At 35.3% G+C, this 15,194-nt stretch overlaps 2 protein-coding genes and 1 pseudogene across 3 annotated transcripts; 2 read left to right on the top strand and 1 right to left on the bottom strand.

The window, feature by feature from the left end:
- Nucleotides 1-784: 784 nt before the first annotated feature.
- On the bottom strand, nucleotides 785-2,699 carry LOC145560202 (uncharacterized). The gene is made up of 2 exons (XM_081621461.1): nucleotides 2,001-2,699; nucleotides 785-1,460 (listed from the first exon to the last, which is right to left on the bottom strand). The coding sequence occupies exons 1-2, from the start codon at nucleotides 2,379-2,381 to the stop codon at nucleotides 1,086-1,088; spliced, it is 756 nt and encodes a 251-aa protein (XP_081477587.1). The 5' UTR covers nucleotides 2,382-2,699; the 3' UTR covers nucleotides 785-1,085.
- Nucleotides 2,700-5,322: 2,623 nt separating this feature from the next.
- LOC145558808 (pentatricopeptide repeat-containing protein At2g15980-like) lies at nucleotides 5,323-8,766 on the top strand. Of its 2 annotated transcripts, XR_014092613.1 has the most exons (3): nucleotides 5,323-5,847; nucleotides 7,084-7,442; nucleotides 7,959-8,766. XR_014092613.1 is itself a non-coding variant. In XM_081620144.1 (2 exons), the coding sequence occupies exon 1, from the start codon at nucleotides 6,370-6,372 to the stop codon at nucleotides 6,805-6,807; it is 438 nt and encodes a 145-aa protein (XP_081476270.1). In that variant the 5' UTR covers nucleotides 6,361-6,369; the 3' UTR covers nucleotides 6,808-7,442; nucleotides 7,959-8,766. The 2 variants fall into 2 exon arrangements, 1 of the variants encoding a protein (XP_081476270.1); XM_081620144.1 differs by lacking the exon at nucleotides 5,323-5,847 and having other exon boundaries at nucleotides 6,361-7,442.
- A 4,348-nt stretch (nucleotides 8,767-13,114) lies between these two features.
- LOC145560201 (RING-H2 finger protein ATL65 pseudogene) lies at nucleotides 13,115-14,936 on the top strand (annotated as a pseudogene).
- Nucleotides 14,937-15,194: the final 258 nt, after the last annotated feature.

Here is a 15,194-nt window from a genome sequence, read left to right as displayed (position 1 = left end):
TGACACAAAGGTCACGGGTTCGAATCTCATCCACCTCCACTTTACCTTAACCATCAGTTTAATATATAGCTTTACACATTTGTTTTTCAAGTGGATAATCTACAAGCAAGCTGGAAAAAAACCAATTATATACGTAGTACATACTAATTAAATTTACCTAAAACAAAATTTAGCATCGTTATTTTTTGTTAACATTAAGATTTTAAAATGAGCAATAATTATCAAATGCGCAATAATATCTTTGTGCACGTACATTTTATAAAGAATGCACTAATGTAAATACACCGGTGTATATTTATAGAGGCCACCATACAAATCATCCAATACTATACGGAGTACAATCCATTATTTTCATAGAGTATTATTCTTTTTTCCCAATAATTTTTAATTTTTATCATATATTTGGGAAATTGTGCTCTAGAAGTCAATATGTGGCCCGTGCAACCTAACTAGAGGATAAGATGTGGAGATTGAATAATTTGCCTCGTAATTACCATATTACTTCAATTCAACCCTAGCATTGTCTATTGGACACATAACATTACATACTTATTTTATCAATAAACATCTTTAAAAATGTTACGACAATTCTTCATTTTCATGGGAATCTTTATCATATTAATTTATCATGTTATAAAGTGGGTTTAATAGCTGTCCATGACCTACATATATGTAGTTATGCACCACTTATTCTATCATCAAAGCTACTATATGTGTATATTGGATATATAAGACATAGATCATTTAATTTTAGACAAGACTATGTGAGTCCAAGTTAATATTTGGCATGGTACAATAGTTAATATAATTATTGGTCGTTTGATTATAAGTGAGAAATGAATTTATTATACAAGTGCTTTTGGTCTGGTATCATCATTTATCAGAGATCCACCTCTCTTATTATTGTTGATGTCACATGTTACCGTCAACTCAAAAAGCATCTATAAGTGTATGGCGTATCTATTTTCTTGGAGGTTCAAACTATACAGTCATGTCAATCGGACGATCACTTATTTTACTCGTAAATGTCACACTTGTTACAAATTTAAGTGTACTAAGACAAAGGAGTATGGCTAGTACTATTGTTACCTAGACATCAAGGAGCCTATGACCCCAGCAATAAGAGAAGTGGGATCCCCAAGAACAGCTGAGATAACGAACTGCAATGTCATTCCAGCCATTTCACAACATTTTTGTACCTTTGATCCCTTACTCTTAGTGTAAGTATACCTATGACTATGCGTTTGAAGCAGGGCCCTTTTCAGGCCTGGAACATCCAGTATGCTCGTCCCACCACCACGAGCAATCGTACTACCTAGGCCGCGCCCATTGTACAAGTCTTGCCAGCTCTCAATCAGCATGTCCTTGACACAAGCTACGTGTAGATTGTATTTTTTATCTGATGATCGGTAGCTCCAACTTCGTCCTTTTTTCCCACACCTTTGACATGAAGCACTAACCTACATTCACATAACACACCTAGTTTAATCAGTGGACTCAAATAAAATGGAGCCTACACACATATTTACGCGCACACAAAAAAAAAATAATACTCAGTATAATATGACACTGGCCTTCAAAAATTAAACAAGTCTACAAACTACAACCTTCAATTTTTGTACTTTATTCATTTTATATTTATATGGTCAAGGTCCTTTTAATATAGCTGGTACCGGTATATGTTGTATCACGCAATAACGGTCCATTTGGCAAAACTAAACCATAGTACAAATTAAATGGACCGATTTGTGCATATGTAACTTTGTTATAGATAAATCTCTGTGTCAATACATACAACTCTTATCTCAAATATGTGTTTTACTTCTTTTCCTGGACATGACAATTGGGAAGGAAATCATTTACTTTAAGAAAAACAGAAAAAGAAAAAGTATGTATTAGTAGTACAAACACAATAATTTGAAATCTAGTTAAAGGTTTTAACATAAACATGATTCTTAGCTTATTATTGTGAAATAGGAGTTAAGAATGATAACACTGACCTTCCTATAGAGATACAAGTTGATCTCTCCATCATCTATCGCGGTAGGAAGCTTGGCACAACAAGGATGAAGATCAAAACCACAAGACTTACAATGATACGAAAAACCCGAAATACCTCTCTCACAAGCATTGCAATATCGAGGCACGTTCCCTGGTGGCCTCGACACGAAGATGAAGGAGCATTTAGGATAAAAGGGGTGGTAGATTACCGGGGTAGGAATAGCACAATGCATATGAAGATCATGTTCACATATATTGCACTTATAACAAGATCCAATGCCTATTTCCTTACAACCATCACACTTAAAGGGAATTTCTGTGTACTCAAGTTTGAGCTTGTGTTTTGGGTGACTAAAATGAGAAATCTCATTGTATTTCATACCTTAGGTTAAGATTAATTTGTTATATTAGCTCTAGAAATATACACATCTTACAAGTTAGCAAATATATTTATACTAGTAGTAGGTAATTTAAGATATTATTATGAAGTAATAGTAATAATGGGATGACTTGTAAAATTGGGTAGAATTATTGAGCTTGAGATTGAAGCTAATAGGTATCTAAAATTAAAGAATTTTTATGGTAATGTCAAATTTATGTGGGGTGGGTTAAAGAATGTACATGAAAATTCCTATGGATAGAGAATGAATTAGAGAGGAGACATAGAGAATAAGATTTTTTTTTTCAAAGTACACAAGAATATGAAATTTTTTGCTTTATTTATGATGTGATTTTCATTTCTTTTTTTTTTTTTTTTTTTTTTTTTCCTTTTTGACATTGAGCTCTAGATTCCAATTACATGGTGTTGGAGTAGAGTGCAAGAAATGGGCTTAGTTCAATTATAAAAGCTCTTATCTCTTGTACGAATTTTAAAAATTACTCCTAATTCCATCGCACGTACCAAAGTCAATTATTCACTATCCATATAAAAAATATTTTATTTATTACATTTTATCTTAAATTCTTTATTATGTATAATTTGATCAATAATTAAGTATTAAGAAACTAATTACTTGGTTTTCAAAAAAAAAAAAAAACTAATTATTTTTTATATTTTTTTCACAACTAGTATATGTATTGTTACCATGTTATTATCGTCAAAAAAAAAAAAAATTGTTACCATGTTATTAAAATGTCCAAAATTAACAATTGATGTATTATTAAATTAGTTGGTCAAATAAGGCCATGTAAGTTAGCAAAAAGTCAACAACTGATTGTCAAAAAAAGACATTCAAATGAACAAATTAAGTTTGTTTAACATGCAATCAACCTTATCTAAGAAAACTTTAATTTGTCGAAAGTTTTAAAATGAGGCATTTTTCAAGATGTCATTGTGCTCACTAAATTATATTTTTCAAGATGTCATTGTGCTCACTAAATTACAATTTTATTATTTATTTTTGTACGCAACACTAAATTACATAAGTTATGGATCATGACTCATGAGAACTATTACAAGTACAAACTAGGAGTCATCCGATCCCATAATTAGGTTTTGGAAAATGTATTACAATATATGGAGTAATAGACAAGAATCACAGGATATGACATTTGAAGAATAAAGTATTATTGTATAGTATATTATAAGTTCTCTTAAAAAGTTTTAATAATGTTACATGGTTTGCTTAGAATGGAGGACACAACATCTCGCAGTAAAGTTGAATAATTATCCAAATAATTGAGGAGGAAATGTAGGTCAGAGTATATATTACAAAAAAGAATTGATGCCAACTTTATATAAGATTCTAAAAATAATCACTCCATACTTAAGGTAGAAGGTAATAATCCTATTCTTGTGCTCACTTTCTTGAAGCATATTTTCGTATAATGGCTCAAATTATGCCACATATATTCAATTTTAAGAGGGCATGTTTGTCTTTACTGAACTGAGATGAACTAAAGTGAACTGAACTGATTGAAGCTGAAATGAACTGAATTGAACAGATTAGAGCTGAACTGAACTGAATTTGTTGGAGCTGAACTGAACTGAACTGATTGGAGCTGAACTGAACTGAATTTGTTGGAGCTGAATTAAACTGAACTGATTAGAGCTGAACTGGATTGAAATTAAGTTCAAATGAACAAGCCCTAAGTTTCGTGAGGAGAGTTTCCTAACGTCTGTTTTTTTCCTTATGATTATAAAAATAAATAAATAAATAATATTCATTTTCAAGCAGATTGATCAATAATAGATATTCAAGAACTTAATTATTCAAGGTTAGGTCGAGAAAATCTAATGAATCTATTTGATGCCATATATGAAACATTTGCTTATCGATAAAAACAACACATAAAACGATGATCTGATCTGAATTTATTTTTTCTGATCTGATCTGGTCTGAACTTATTTTCTCTTATTTGATCTAAACTTATTTTTTTTCTGAAATAAGTAAAAATAAAGTGAACTAAACCAGGCCTTAGATATATCTTTTACTCATTTGAGATTATGATGTACGGAGTACATCATATTTGAGGGTTTTTTTTTTTTTTTTTGAACGGATATATGAGGTTATACAGTAATGAAAAGGAAACATTTCATCCTTATTTCTAAAAACTTCTATATTTATTTATCAATAATTTCAAAAAACTGAACGTGGCTCGAGAACTATCTATCAATATACTATACTAAATTAATTTCCAAAAAAAAAAATCCCTAGATCAGAGTACATGTGTTAGCGCCTCATAAAAAAATTTCCGCCCAACTTTTATTTTTTCTTTTTTCTTTTTGAAGTTTTATGAGGTGGAAGAAAGGTTGGTTAAAAAATAAAAAAAAAATAAAAAATAAAAAATAAAAAAAAGTGGAAGATAAGTTAAAATTTATTATCTTAACATCCTTACAAAAAAAAAAAAAAAAAAACATCAAAACAAACCCCCAACAGTAGGGGTGTTAACGAGCCTAGCCGAGACTGAGCTTGGGTAACTCAGGCTTGGCTCATTACACTATTGCTCGAGTTCAAGCCGAACCTCGAACTTAAATTATTAAGTCTAAGTTATAATAAAACTCGACTTAGGTTCGAAAATCATAACAATATGATGTTATTTTAAAGATATACTCCGTATTATAAGTAAGGTTATTTATTTTTCTTAGACTTATTAAATATTCTACTACTCACGTAATATTTAAGGTTACCATGTAAAAAAAAAATATACTCATACTAAATAAAAATATTTTAAGCTTGTTTGCAAGCTTTCGAGCCGAACATAGCTGTGTGCCTGTGTATCAAGCTATCAGCTTGTAAAAATTCCGAGCCGAGCTCGAGTAGTTTGCGAGTCGGCTCAGCTCTTTTACACCCGTTATTCCAAAAGTCCAAAACTCCCCCAACCAGAATGTAAATCCTCTGTTCACTCTTAAACTTCCCACTAAAACATCACTAATGTCAACTGCAATCCTCCGGCGCGCATTTACCCCACGCGCCACCTCTTCAACCACCGTCTCACTCTCCTCCATCTTTTCCTCCTCTCCAACCCCCGACACCTCCGCCGTCTCTACCGCCGTATCAATCCTAACCCACCACCGCCGGAAATCCCGGTGGTCCACTCTTCTCTCTCTCTTCCCCAACGGGTTCACCCCATCTCAAACCTCCAAAATCCTCCTCGAAATCCGCAACAATCCCCACCTCGCCCTCCGCTTTTTCCTCTTCACCACGCGCCGCTGCCATTCTCTCTCCTCCCTCCATTCGTATGCCACCATTATTCACATCTTAGCTCGCGGTCGCCAAAAAGGCCGGGCTAAATCGCTTATTAAGTCGGCAATTAGGGAGTTTGATTTGATGGGTGTTGAAGATTCTGGAGAATTTTGTGCGAAAAAGTGTTAAGGTTTTTAGGGCTTTGGTTGAATCTTACCGGGTATGTGATTCTGCCCCCTTTGTGTTTGATTTATTGATTGTTTCCCTTTTAGAAATGAATAAATTAGACCCATGTATTGATATTGTTAGGATGTTACATAATCGTGGAATTTTAGTTAATATTGGTACTTGTAATGAGTTGATTTCGAGTGCCTTGAAAACTAGGGATTGTTTCTTTGGATATGATTTGTATAAGGAGCTATTTAGGTGTGAGAATGGTAAATTAGTTCCAAACGTACATGTTTTTAATGATCTTATGCTTTCGTTTCATCGAAATGGATTGCTTGATATGGTGGAAGAGGTTTGGATTGAGATGGTTAAGTCGAATTGCGAACCGAATGCTTATAGTTATAGCATTTTGATGGAGGGTTATTGTGAGGAAGGTGGTTTGGAGAAGGCTGAAAAGGTGTGGGAAGAGTTGAGAGTGAAGGGGTTGAATCCTGATGTTGTTGGTTATAATACATTGATTGGTGGGTATTGTAGAATGGGTGAGGTTGGGAAGGGTGAGGAGCTTTATAGAGAGATGGGATTGCGAGGCGTGGAGGGAACTCGTGTTACTTATGAACATCTTATAGGTGGGTATTGTTTGGCTGGAGATGCTGATTCTGTTATGCTGTTGTATAATGATATGCGTAGGAAGGGGTTCAAGACTGATAGTTCAACTGTTGATTCAATGGTTAGAGTACTTTGTTGTAAGAGGTCAGTTTCGGAAGCTTTGGAATTCTTCAAGGTTGCTATGAAGAATGCTGATTTTGTTGCGAGAGAGTCAAGCTATGAGTTACTGATAAAGGGTTTATGTGATGAGGGAAAGACGGAGGAAGCCTTGAAACTTCAGGCACAAATGGCAGGGAAGGGGTTTAGACCCAAGTCACATGTATATGGTGCTTTTATTGATGGCTACTTGAAGCAAGGAAATGCAGATGAAGCAGAAAGTCTGAGGAAAGAGATGATGGATATGTAAGCTTACTGTGTTAAGAATCAGGACTTAAAACACTAGTCGGAATGAAAACTGCCATCGCTAAAGGTTATAACAAAACCTCTCGGACCTTAGTATCCTTAAGGATGATGTTTGTAAATCTTATATGAAATTTAAGAGTTGATTCAAACAAAGCTTTCCCTTGATAGGGTTGCTTCATTTCTTAGTTTTGGCAGCTTGCACCCTGTTCATGGAAAAACTTTCTAAATCTATTTCGAAGGTTGCTGCTAATATGTGGGTAGTTGTTTGCTATGTACTCAGCTTTGGCGAGCCAATCTTACTCTCTGGTATACTCGGAGAAGTACCAAAGATCTCTGGATCTGAGCTATAAGACTGAGTGGATCCGAGGCTTATGCTGTGTAGATAGTTGACATATCGCTTGGCAAAGAAATGGATCATGAAAGTATGACAGTCTTAGAAGCATGTTTCTTGAAGAAGGATCCCAAAATCTTATCTTTTGGTGACAAGATTATTGTTGGTGAGAGGGGTATCAATTTGAGTGGCGTTTAGAAGCAAAGGATTCGAATTTCCTGTGCATGGTTCCAGGAGGATGCTGATATACATCTGTTTGATGATCCTTTGGTGTTGTAGATGCTCACACCCACAGTCATCTTTTCAAGGTATAGCAACCGTCGTTTTCTTATAGTTCTTGGTTATCAAAACATTGAGAGTATCTGTCCTACATAAGTTTATACTCTGCCCCATCACATATTATCACGGCGCTTTATTATTATACTTTTGATTGCAGGAATGTGTTCTTGGCCTTTAGAGCCCAAAACTGATCATTTGTGTGACACACCAATTAGAGTTCATACCTGCTGCAAATTTTATCTTAGTGAGAAATCAATTTTAATAAATGAAAAAATAATTACGCTTTCTCCAATTAATGTGTATTACTTATATTCATACCTGCTGCAGATTTGATCTTGGTGTGAAATTATGTTAAAAAAATTTAAAAACTTGCGTCTTCCTCCATTAATGCGTTTAATAGCTTTGTAACTTCTAATCAACTTTTTATCTGTGTGCATAAATATGGTTGATGGTTTTATTATCGTTGTTGATTTTTACTGGGTTACATACTAGTCCTTTGTCACAACTAATTTAGTAACGTGAAACTTCTGTGGACTGCCTCACAGATATTAGCAGGTTGCTACTACGGCAAATCTGCTTGGTCGGAGCAATATTTGATTACGTGGTCTGTTTAAGCGTGGCAGGTTAAGCTTTTTTGGAATGTTGCTACTTATAAGGGGCTTGTTTAATGAATTCATGAAGCAAAATCAACTTGCTTAGATGCTGGTCTAGTGGTACAAGTTTCTCCAGCAGTCATGTTAGTTCTTCTGTTCTGTCCTTATCGTCAATCAAGACATTCAAGAGTGATGTAAGAGTTGTAATATAAAGCTTTCAAGCCCACCATTCAGCAACTGCTCCTGTTAACTTGCAGGAGCATATCTAGAATAGAAAGAAGAATATGGTTGAAAGGACAGTTCATTTTACTACCAAAACTCGGAGGTCAAATAGTGAAAATTGCTTTCGGCTAGTACTTGCTTTGGATTGTATAAGCCAACCAACTTTGCCAAAAAAATTATTGGCTTTGGTTTTGTTTTTGCCTGTATTACGGCTAATTTAGCCACAACATACATGATTAATGCAAATTTAATTTCTAAATTAACACTGCAAGAAGGTAGAGTTAAAAACACAGTATTCTTCGCCAAGTAGCTCCCATTATAACACAATGAAAAAATAAAGAAAAACCTTTGTCAAGCCTAAAATTGTACGAAACAATTCACGAGAAACATTTAGCGTACAATAATTATTTTAACGGATAACTAGTGAAAAAAATTAAGAACAGATCCTGTCTAACTACAAAATACTTAAGTTTTGTCGACAACTTGGGCAACCTAAATAAATAATATCTCCCTTCATTTTCAATCTCTCTCTTGTGTCACTGCAATGCAAACAACCAAAAAAAGTATTAAGCTGCTGAAAATTTGACTTAAAAAATATCAAAATAACATAACAATTAATGACTTGGAAGTTCACAAAGGCTCTTGCATGTGTACTTGTGTCATTGTAAGTGAAATATATCTTCCAAGCACCTCCCCATTTTGAGAGAGACATGATGCGAAGCAACCATTTATCACAAAGACCTAAAATGGCCAGCAGCCTAGTAATTATTTCCTCCCAGAGTTGTGTGTATATGTGAGAGATATCGCAAGAGTTTTTCTCAAGTTTGACAGAAAGCTACAAGAATGTGAATGAGCCATTTATCACAGAGAACTGGTTGGCCATCTGCCCTTTAGTAGTTTAGTTCCTCTCAGACTATATTTTGATCCTATTCCAGAATATTATGTCAAAAGAGTGCTATGAGAGAATCAGGATATATTTACACCATCTCAGTAACTGATCACAAAAGTCTTAAACCCAATGAAACTAGTGGCTACGTGAGTAGAAAGAAGCCTCTTTTTTTTTTTTTTTTTTTTTTTGACGGGATAGAAAGAAGCCTTTTTGATTAAACTAAGTTTCACTGATCACAGGAAAGCTACAAGAACCAGAAATCTAAGCTAAGCTTTCTAATGCACTTATGATTTGGAACCTTCAGTTTATCAGGGTTAATAAGCTAATCAACTAGATCTACCTCAGGCATGCACTTTACTTAGTATAAGAATTCCTTGAAGTAAACAAAGTCAAAAAAAGTCATTCTTATAAAGTTCATATTACATGCTTAATTGATGAAAGCTAAACAACAAAAACTGGCCAAAACAACCTTCAATGCATAGATTTTGTGAAAAAGACCACTTTTGCAATCTGAGAGGCATGGAAAGTAGATTACAACCCTCTCATTGAAAGAGAGGCCATAAACTGTGCAAACGAGTTACCTTTTACATGAAACCATGTGTCGCATGTGTTACAAAAGCAATAAATCAGTTCAAAAATTACATTGAATATAAACACCTCCTGAAAAAAAAGGCTTAAAATATCTTTTAGCAGGAAAATAAGGTAGCGTCATATGATATTGAGCAAAAGTAATATAGAGCACAAGAAAAGCCACAAACAATCACACACTACACACACATAGAATGAACACCCATGCACATCATGCATATATGGGCCCCTGCCTTGGGCCCTTAACTTTATATTAGACTCAAGATATTCCTAATTACAATCAATTCATCTCTTGTCCAGCACATTCTATGTAACGCACCAATCATAAATTCATGTGTACAAGAATCCTTCAACCATCATAGAAACTGCATCAATCAAACAAGCTAATGCGTACAAGATTCACCATGGATGTTATTCTCCACTATAAGTTGTACTTTTTTCAAGCATACTCTATTTTAGTTTTCGAATCCTATCTCAAACTATGACTCAACACCACCCCCATTAACACTAATGGCATCGAGTCGCACTAAATTTCAATTCCCAGGTTCAACTACATTAAAGGTCACACCCAACAACACATCATCCTTATATATCATTGAAAATTTATTGTTCTCAAATCGTGAAGCTCGTGTTAGTTTCAAGGAAAAGATACCTGTTCTAATACTTCCAACTCATATATTGGGAAAATTTGATAACATTAATACAATTTGATAATGTCAATACCGCAAAGGGAAAGAACCCCTCTAATACCTCCCAAATCATTTAATTGGAAGAATTTACACAATAAAATCGCAAATTCACTGAAAAGAACCCCTTTAATTCATCCCAATTCATTGTTCTCAAGTTGTGAAGTTCTGGGATTAAATCGTATCACCATAAACTTCCCCTTTCTATTGCTAATGCTAATTAAACATGGACAATCGCTCTATTTCATAATAAACCCTAATCATAAATTGTAAAAATTGCAATCTTGTGCACAACAAACTTAATTACCAGGTTCGAATTGTAATTCTTCTTAACTATATGCGAAAATAATCAACATTGAGCAAAATTGAATTTTTTTTGCCAACATCTAAAACACAATTAAACACCCAATTAACATAAAATTAAGAATCAAATAACGTCAATTACATGAAAATCATAACAATAATACCTTAATTTTGGTGGGGTTGAATCAAAGATCCAAAGTGATCTCCTCTTTCTGGAAATACTGAAGAACATAAGGAGTGACCCGAATAGCAACAACCCATGCTCCGAACATCAATCCATGGGAGCGAAGCTGCTTCAGAGCTTCTTCCTTGCTTGGTTTCTTCTGGAACATTCCTCCGAACATCTTTGCTTTATTTTGTTCTTCTCTTTCTCTAGATTGCAAGATCTATGGATTTATCCCCAAAACCTTCGATAAACCCTAAATTATGAGCCTTTGGTTGAATATAAAGCTGATTACTTGATCAGGTTATTCGGTTTTCTTTCTTGGGCTATAAGATAATGCTTCGAAATTGGGTTTGGGCTTTGGTAACCATACCTCTTATTAGCCCACAAACTACTTTTTCTTTTTCTTTTTTTTTTTTTTTTTTTTTTTTTTGGAAGAATTAGCCCACAAACTACTAGCCACCCTTTTATTAACTTTGAGATTTTGATTTTAGATTTTAGATTTATCATGTTGTAAGGGCCCGTTCTTTTCACATTATTTTCAGTTTAGTTCAGTTTCTATAAGTTCAATTCTTAAATTCGTTCTCTCATAAAATATTTTGTTCATTTCAGCTTCAATAATTTCAGTTCAGTTTAGCTCAGTTCAAAACCCTAAGATATTAACAAAATCAATTCGGTTAGAATATATGAGTCAATGAATTATGATTGGAATTAGGATTTAAATTGAGTGATTATTTCATTCTATAATTTAAAATATTTCATGTACGTGATAACATCTAAGGTTAACACGGTCAGGTTTCTAGTTTGGATCGATGAATGGGGTTGAATCGATTTGTTGGATTGTATGATTATAAAAATAAAAATAATAATAAAATAAATGGGTTTAATATGCTATCAAAGGACTAAATACATTATTTTCAAGTAATAGAAATGATAATTATACGTAGTTTTGCTAACATTATCCTCATAATTCTAACTTAAGATAGATGTTGAAGTATTTTTCACTCTTACATAGTTCAAATCCTACACTATAGAGTTATAAAATTTCATTGTTTTAAATGGGTTGTTATTTTTTGCATTATGAAATAGGTTTGATAGCTTTTGAGCTCATTTTATTAGGAAATAGCTTGATCATACAATTCTTATGATCCTATTTCAATTCTACATGATTTTGTACGCATGATCTTGTCAATTTTGATGTGATTCTATTGAGATTGTGATTTGGCCTTCAATCAAATAGTTTAGTTTATGATCTTGGAATTGTAATATTAGTTGAATTATGCTTGTGGTATCGTACAATCATATGATCCAATTTATTCGTTGAATTATGCTCGTGGTATTGTACTAACAATATATTAAATGAAATCATTATTAACTTAGGCTAGGTGCCTAGGTCTATAAATGAAATCTACCCAACTCTTTGTTAGAGTTGTTAAAGCAATTTTGTACACTCTAATAAACTAATTAGGAATTCAAAATAAATTACCAAATAGTCATTAAAAACATCTAATATAGCTAGCTATCAAATTCAATCAATACAATTAGTTACTCGTATATCAATACTATAAGTTAATAGTTACCAAATACAAGTATTAAAGGTGACGGCATAATGATTATGCTAAAGCTATATTACTATCCATACTTAATTTTCACTAGATCGAGCTAAAGTTGGGTATAATGGAGTACCCAATTACTACCCTCTTTTTGATAACAAATGCTTTAGGTTGCGTCCCCCACAAGCTCACCTTTCCATATCCAACAATGGGAAAACAAACTCTACTGACAAACAAAACCCCTTCTAAGATTCAAGTCGTTTTCACACCTTAGCATTCAACTGTTTTTAGGTCAATCTCCCCTCAAACTTAGTCAACAAATCTTTTCACCAATCCATATGCCGCATTAGTGCTAAGTGGGGTTCCCCCACATTAGATGGAAACTCCCCTCATTTACTTTTAATATTCCTTTAATCACCCGATACATTTTTACATACACCCGAGTGCACATATCACAAACCCGTACAACATATTTGAATACTCCGTAATAATACAAAAAATACAGTATACCCAAGTCCCGAGTAATACTGAAATGGTAAGATCACTCGGTAGTCACTACAAATTCTTAAGTGCACCTAGCTCACGGTATACGCGAATGTATATTAAAATTTCTTATACACACCTCCTAAAGCTGAGGTGTCATGAAGATATGCAATCCTAAATTTCCAAAATCATTTTAATAAATCAAAAATTTTAACCCCATTTCCTTTTCTTCTACCTCACTCACACACACTCTCTCTCCTACCTACCTACTTTCTCTCTCTAAAAATGGCTGCCAGACCACCAGAACAAGAACACCCACCTCAACCAGGCCCCACACTTCCTCCAACCTCCTTTCTCTCCGCCATAGTCATCCACCAATCTCCACCGTCCAAACTCCCCATCGACTTCAGCCCACCGTTGATCGCCATGGTGGTCGTTGCAGCAGCAGCCTTCCTCTTCATCACTTACTCCCGCCTTATTTCCCGCCACCTCTTCCCGCCATTTCTCCGCTTCTTCCGCCGTCATCGCCGCCGCCGGATTCTCTTCCCGCCGTCCGATATCGGCTCTCCGCCGCCGCCGTATGAATCATCCGACGGATTCTACGTTTACTCACCTTACGGCCTCGATGAATCGGTTATCAAGAATATTCCGTTGACAATTTACAGGTTTCCGACGAAATTAGGGTTTATCGAAGTTGATGGATTCAATGATTGTGCTGTTTGTTTGCTTGATTTTGAGGAGGGAGAATGTATTCGTACTCTGCCTCTTTGTTGTCACGCTTTCCACGTTGATTGTATCGACATGTGGCTTCGATCGCACGCCACGTGTCCGCTTTGTCGTGCCGGAGTTTATCTCCCGCCACCGCCGGAATCACCGTTATTATCGCCGGTAATGGCGGCGAGAATCCGTCCAAGCTTCGACGAAGGAATTCTCCTCGAAAGCATGTTTTTAGAGCCGTTGCCGGAAGTTGATGTCGAGCAAAATTCCGGCGAAATCCAGGAGGTTTTCTCGCCGGAAAGAAGGGTAATTCAGTCGGAAGATCACCGTTGTAATAGAAGAGAACTCGATTTTCTTCTCAAACGATCGGATTCGTTTGGTTTTGAACGGAGTTTTCCGTCGGAAAGGTTAGTTATGGAGCCGGCAACGACGCCGTATCACCACCGTCAACGGCGGAGCTTCTTCTGGACAAAACGACCATCATCAACGCCGTTTAGCTCATTAGCAAAATCCAGAGTATTCTCTTTCCGGCGAACGATTAAATCCCCGGCGTTTTTCCGGCGACGAGGGTTTTTTCCGTTGTCGGAGTCTTCAGCGAGCTTACGATACGCTAGCACAGATGAACCTTCTAGAAGAATGAAATCAATGGCGTCGCCATTGTTTGGAAGAGCGGCGATGTTTTCGTCGAGTCGAATGAGGTCGGGTGATCCTGAAGCGTTGATTTCGCCGGAGAGGTTTAATAGACGGTAGGAGATGATGACACGTGGGAGGCGGATGAAGCGTTGGATCAAGGTGGAATGAATGAACGGTGATGATGGGGTGTAAATGTGGTGGGGGTGAGGGTGGTGTAAATGTAGTAGGAAAATTTAATGGGAGGGTGTGTCAACTGTCAAGTGCATTAAATGGGTGAAATTGACGAAAGAGAAAAATATTAAGGGAGTGTTAGAAAGATGGAGAGAGATAATATAACTTAATTAAGGGACTTTTTGTTTAAGGTTACTTTTGGGGATTCTCTCTCCATCTATCTACTACTCTCTGAAGTTGGTTTTTGGGCGTAAACGGAGCTATAAAGCAATGATGTAAACGGGGTTTGATCTCGGTTTTGTAAAGATAATACTCGTAGTCTCGTAGCATAGGTTAGGAGATAGGTGTGGAGGTGTTGTAGGGGGTGTTAAACTTAAATTGATGGGATTGATGTTGGTTAGGAAATAGGGAAATATCATTTAATGCAGGAAATTGATTTATGGTACTCTGAAGCTTTAAATTTCTTTGTTGTGTTTACGATGGATTTATTACTAGTAATACTTGGCGGGAGATTTATTGGTATTGGTCTGATTTTGGACTATTCTTTTGTTGCTTTTGTTTTGGCCTTCTTAATGTGGGATTTGACTTTTATGACACTAGAAATTGGGGGTTTGAAGTTGGGAAAATGTGGGTCTTTTGGATACTTGGTGTTGGAAATTTTGTGTTAAATGTGTTGAATGTATCTTTCTTATGTTGAAAATATGAAGGGAGGGGAATGGGTAAGATTGTATGGTGGTCTACCTTATGATGAGAACTAAGGAGATGTGCTAGGCCTCTAGC

The sequence above is a fragment of the Chenopodium album genome, chromosome 9, assembly GCF_948465745.1.
Source record: "Chenopodium album chromosome 9, dcCheAlbu1.1, whole genome shotgun sequence".
Lineage (NCBI taxonomy): Eukaryota > Viridiplantae > Streptophyta > Magnoliopsida > Caryophyllales > Amaranthaceae > Chenopodium > Chenopodium album.
Note: the sequence above shows the minus strand (reverse complement) of the source record. Positions and strands in the feature narration are given on the sequence as shown.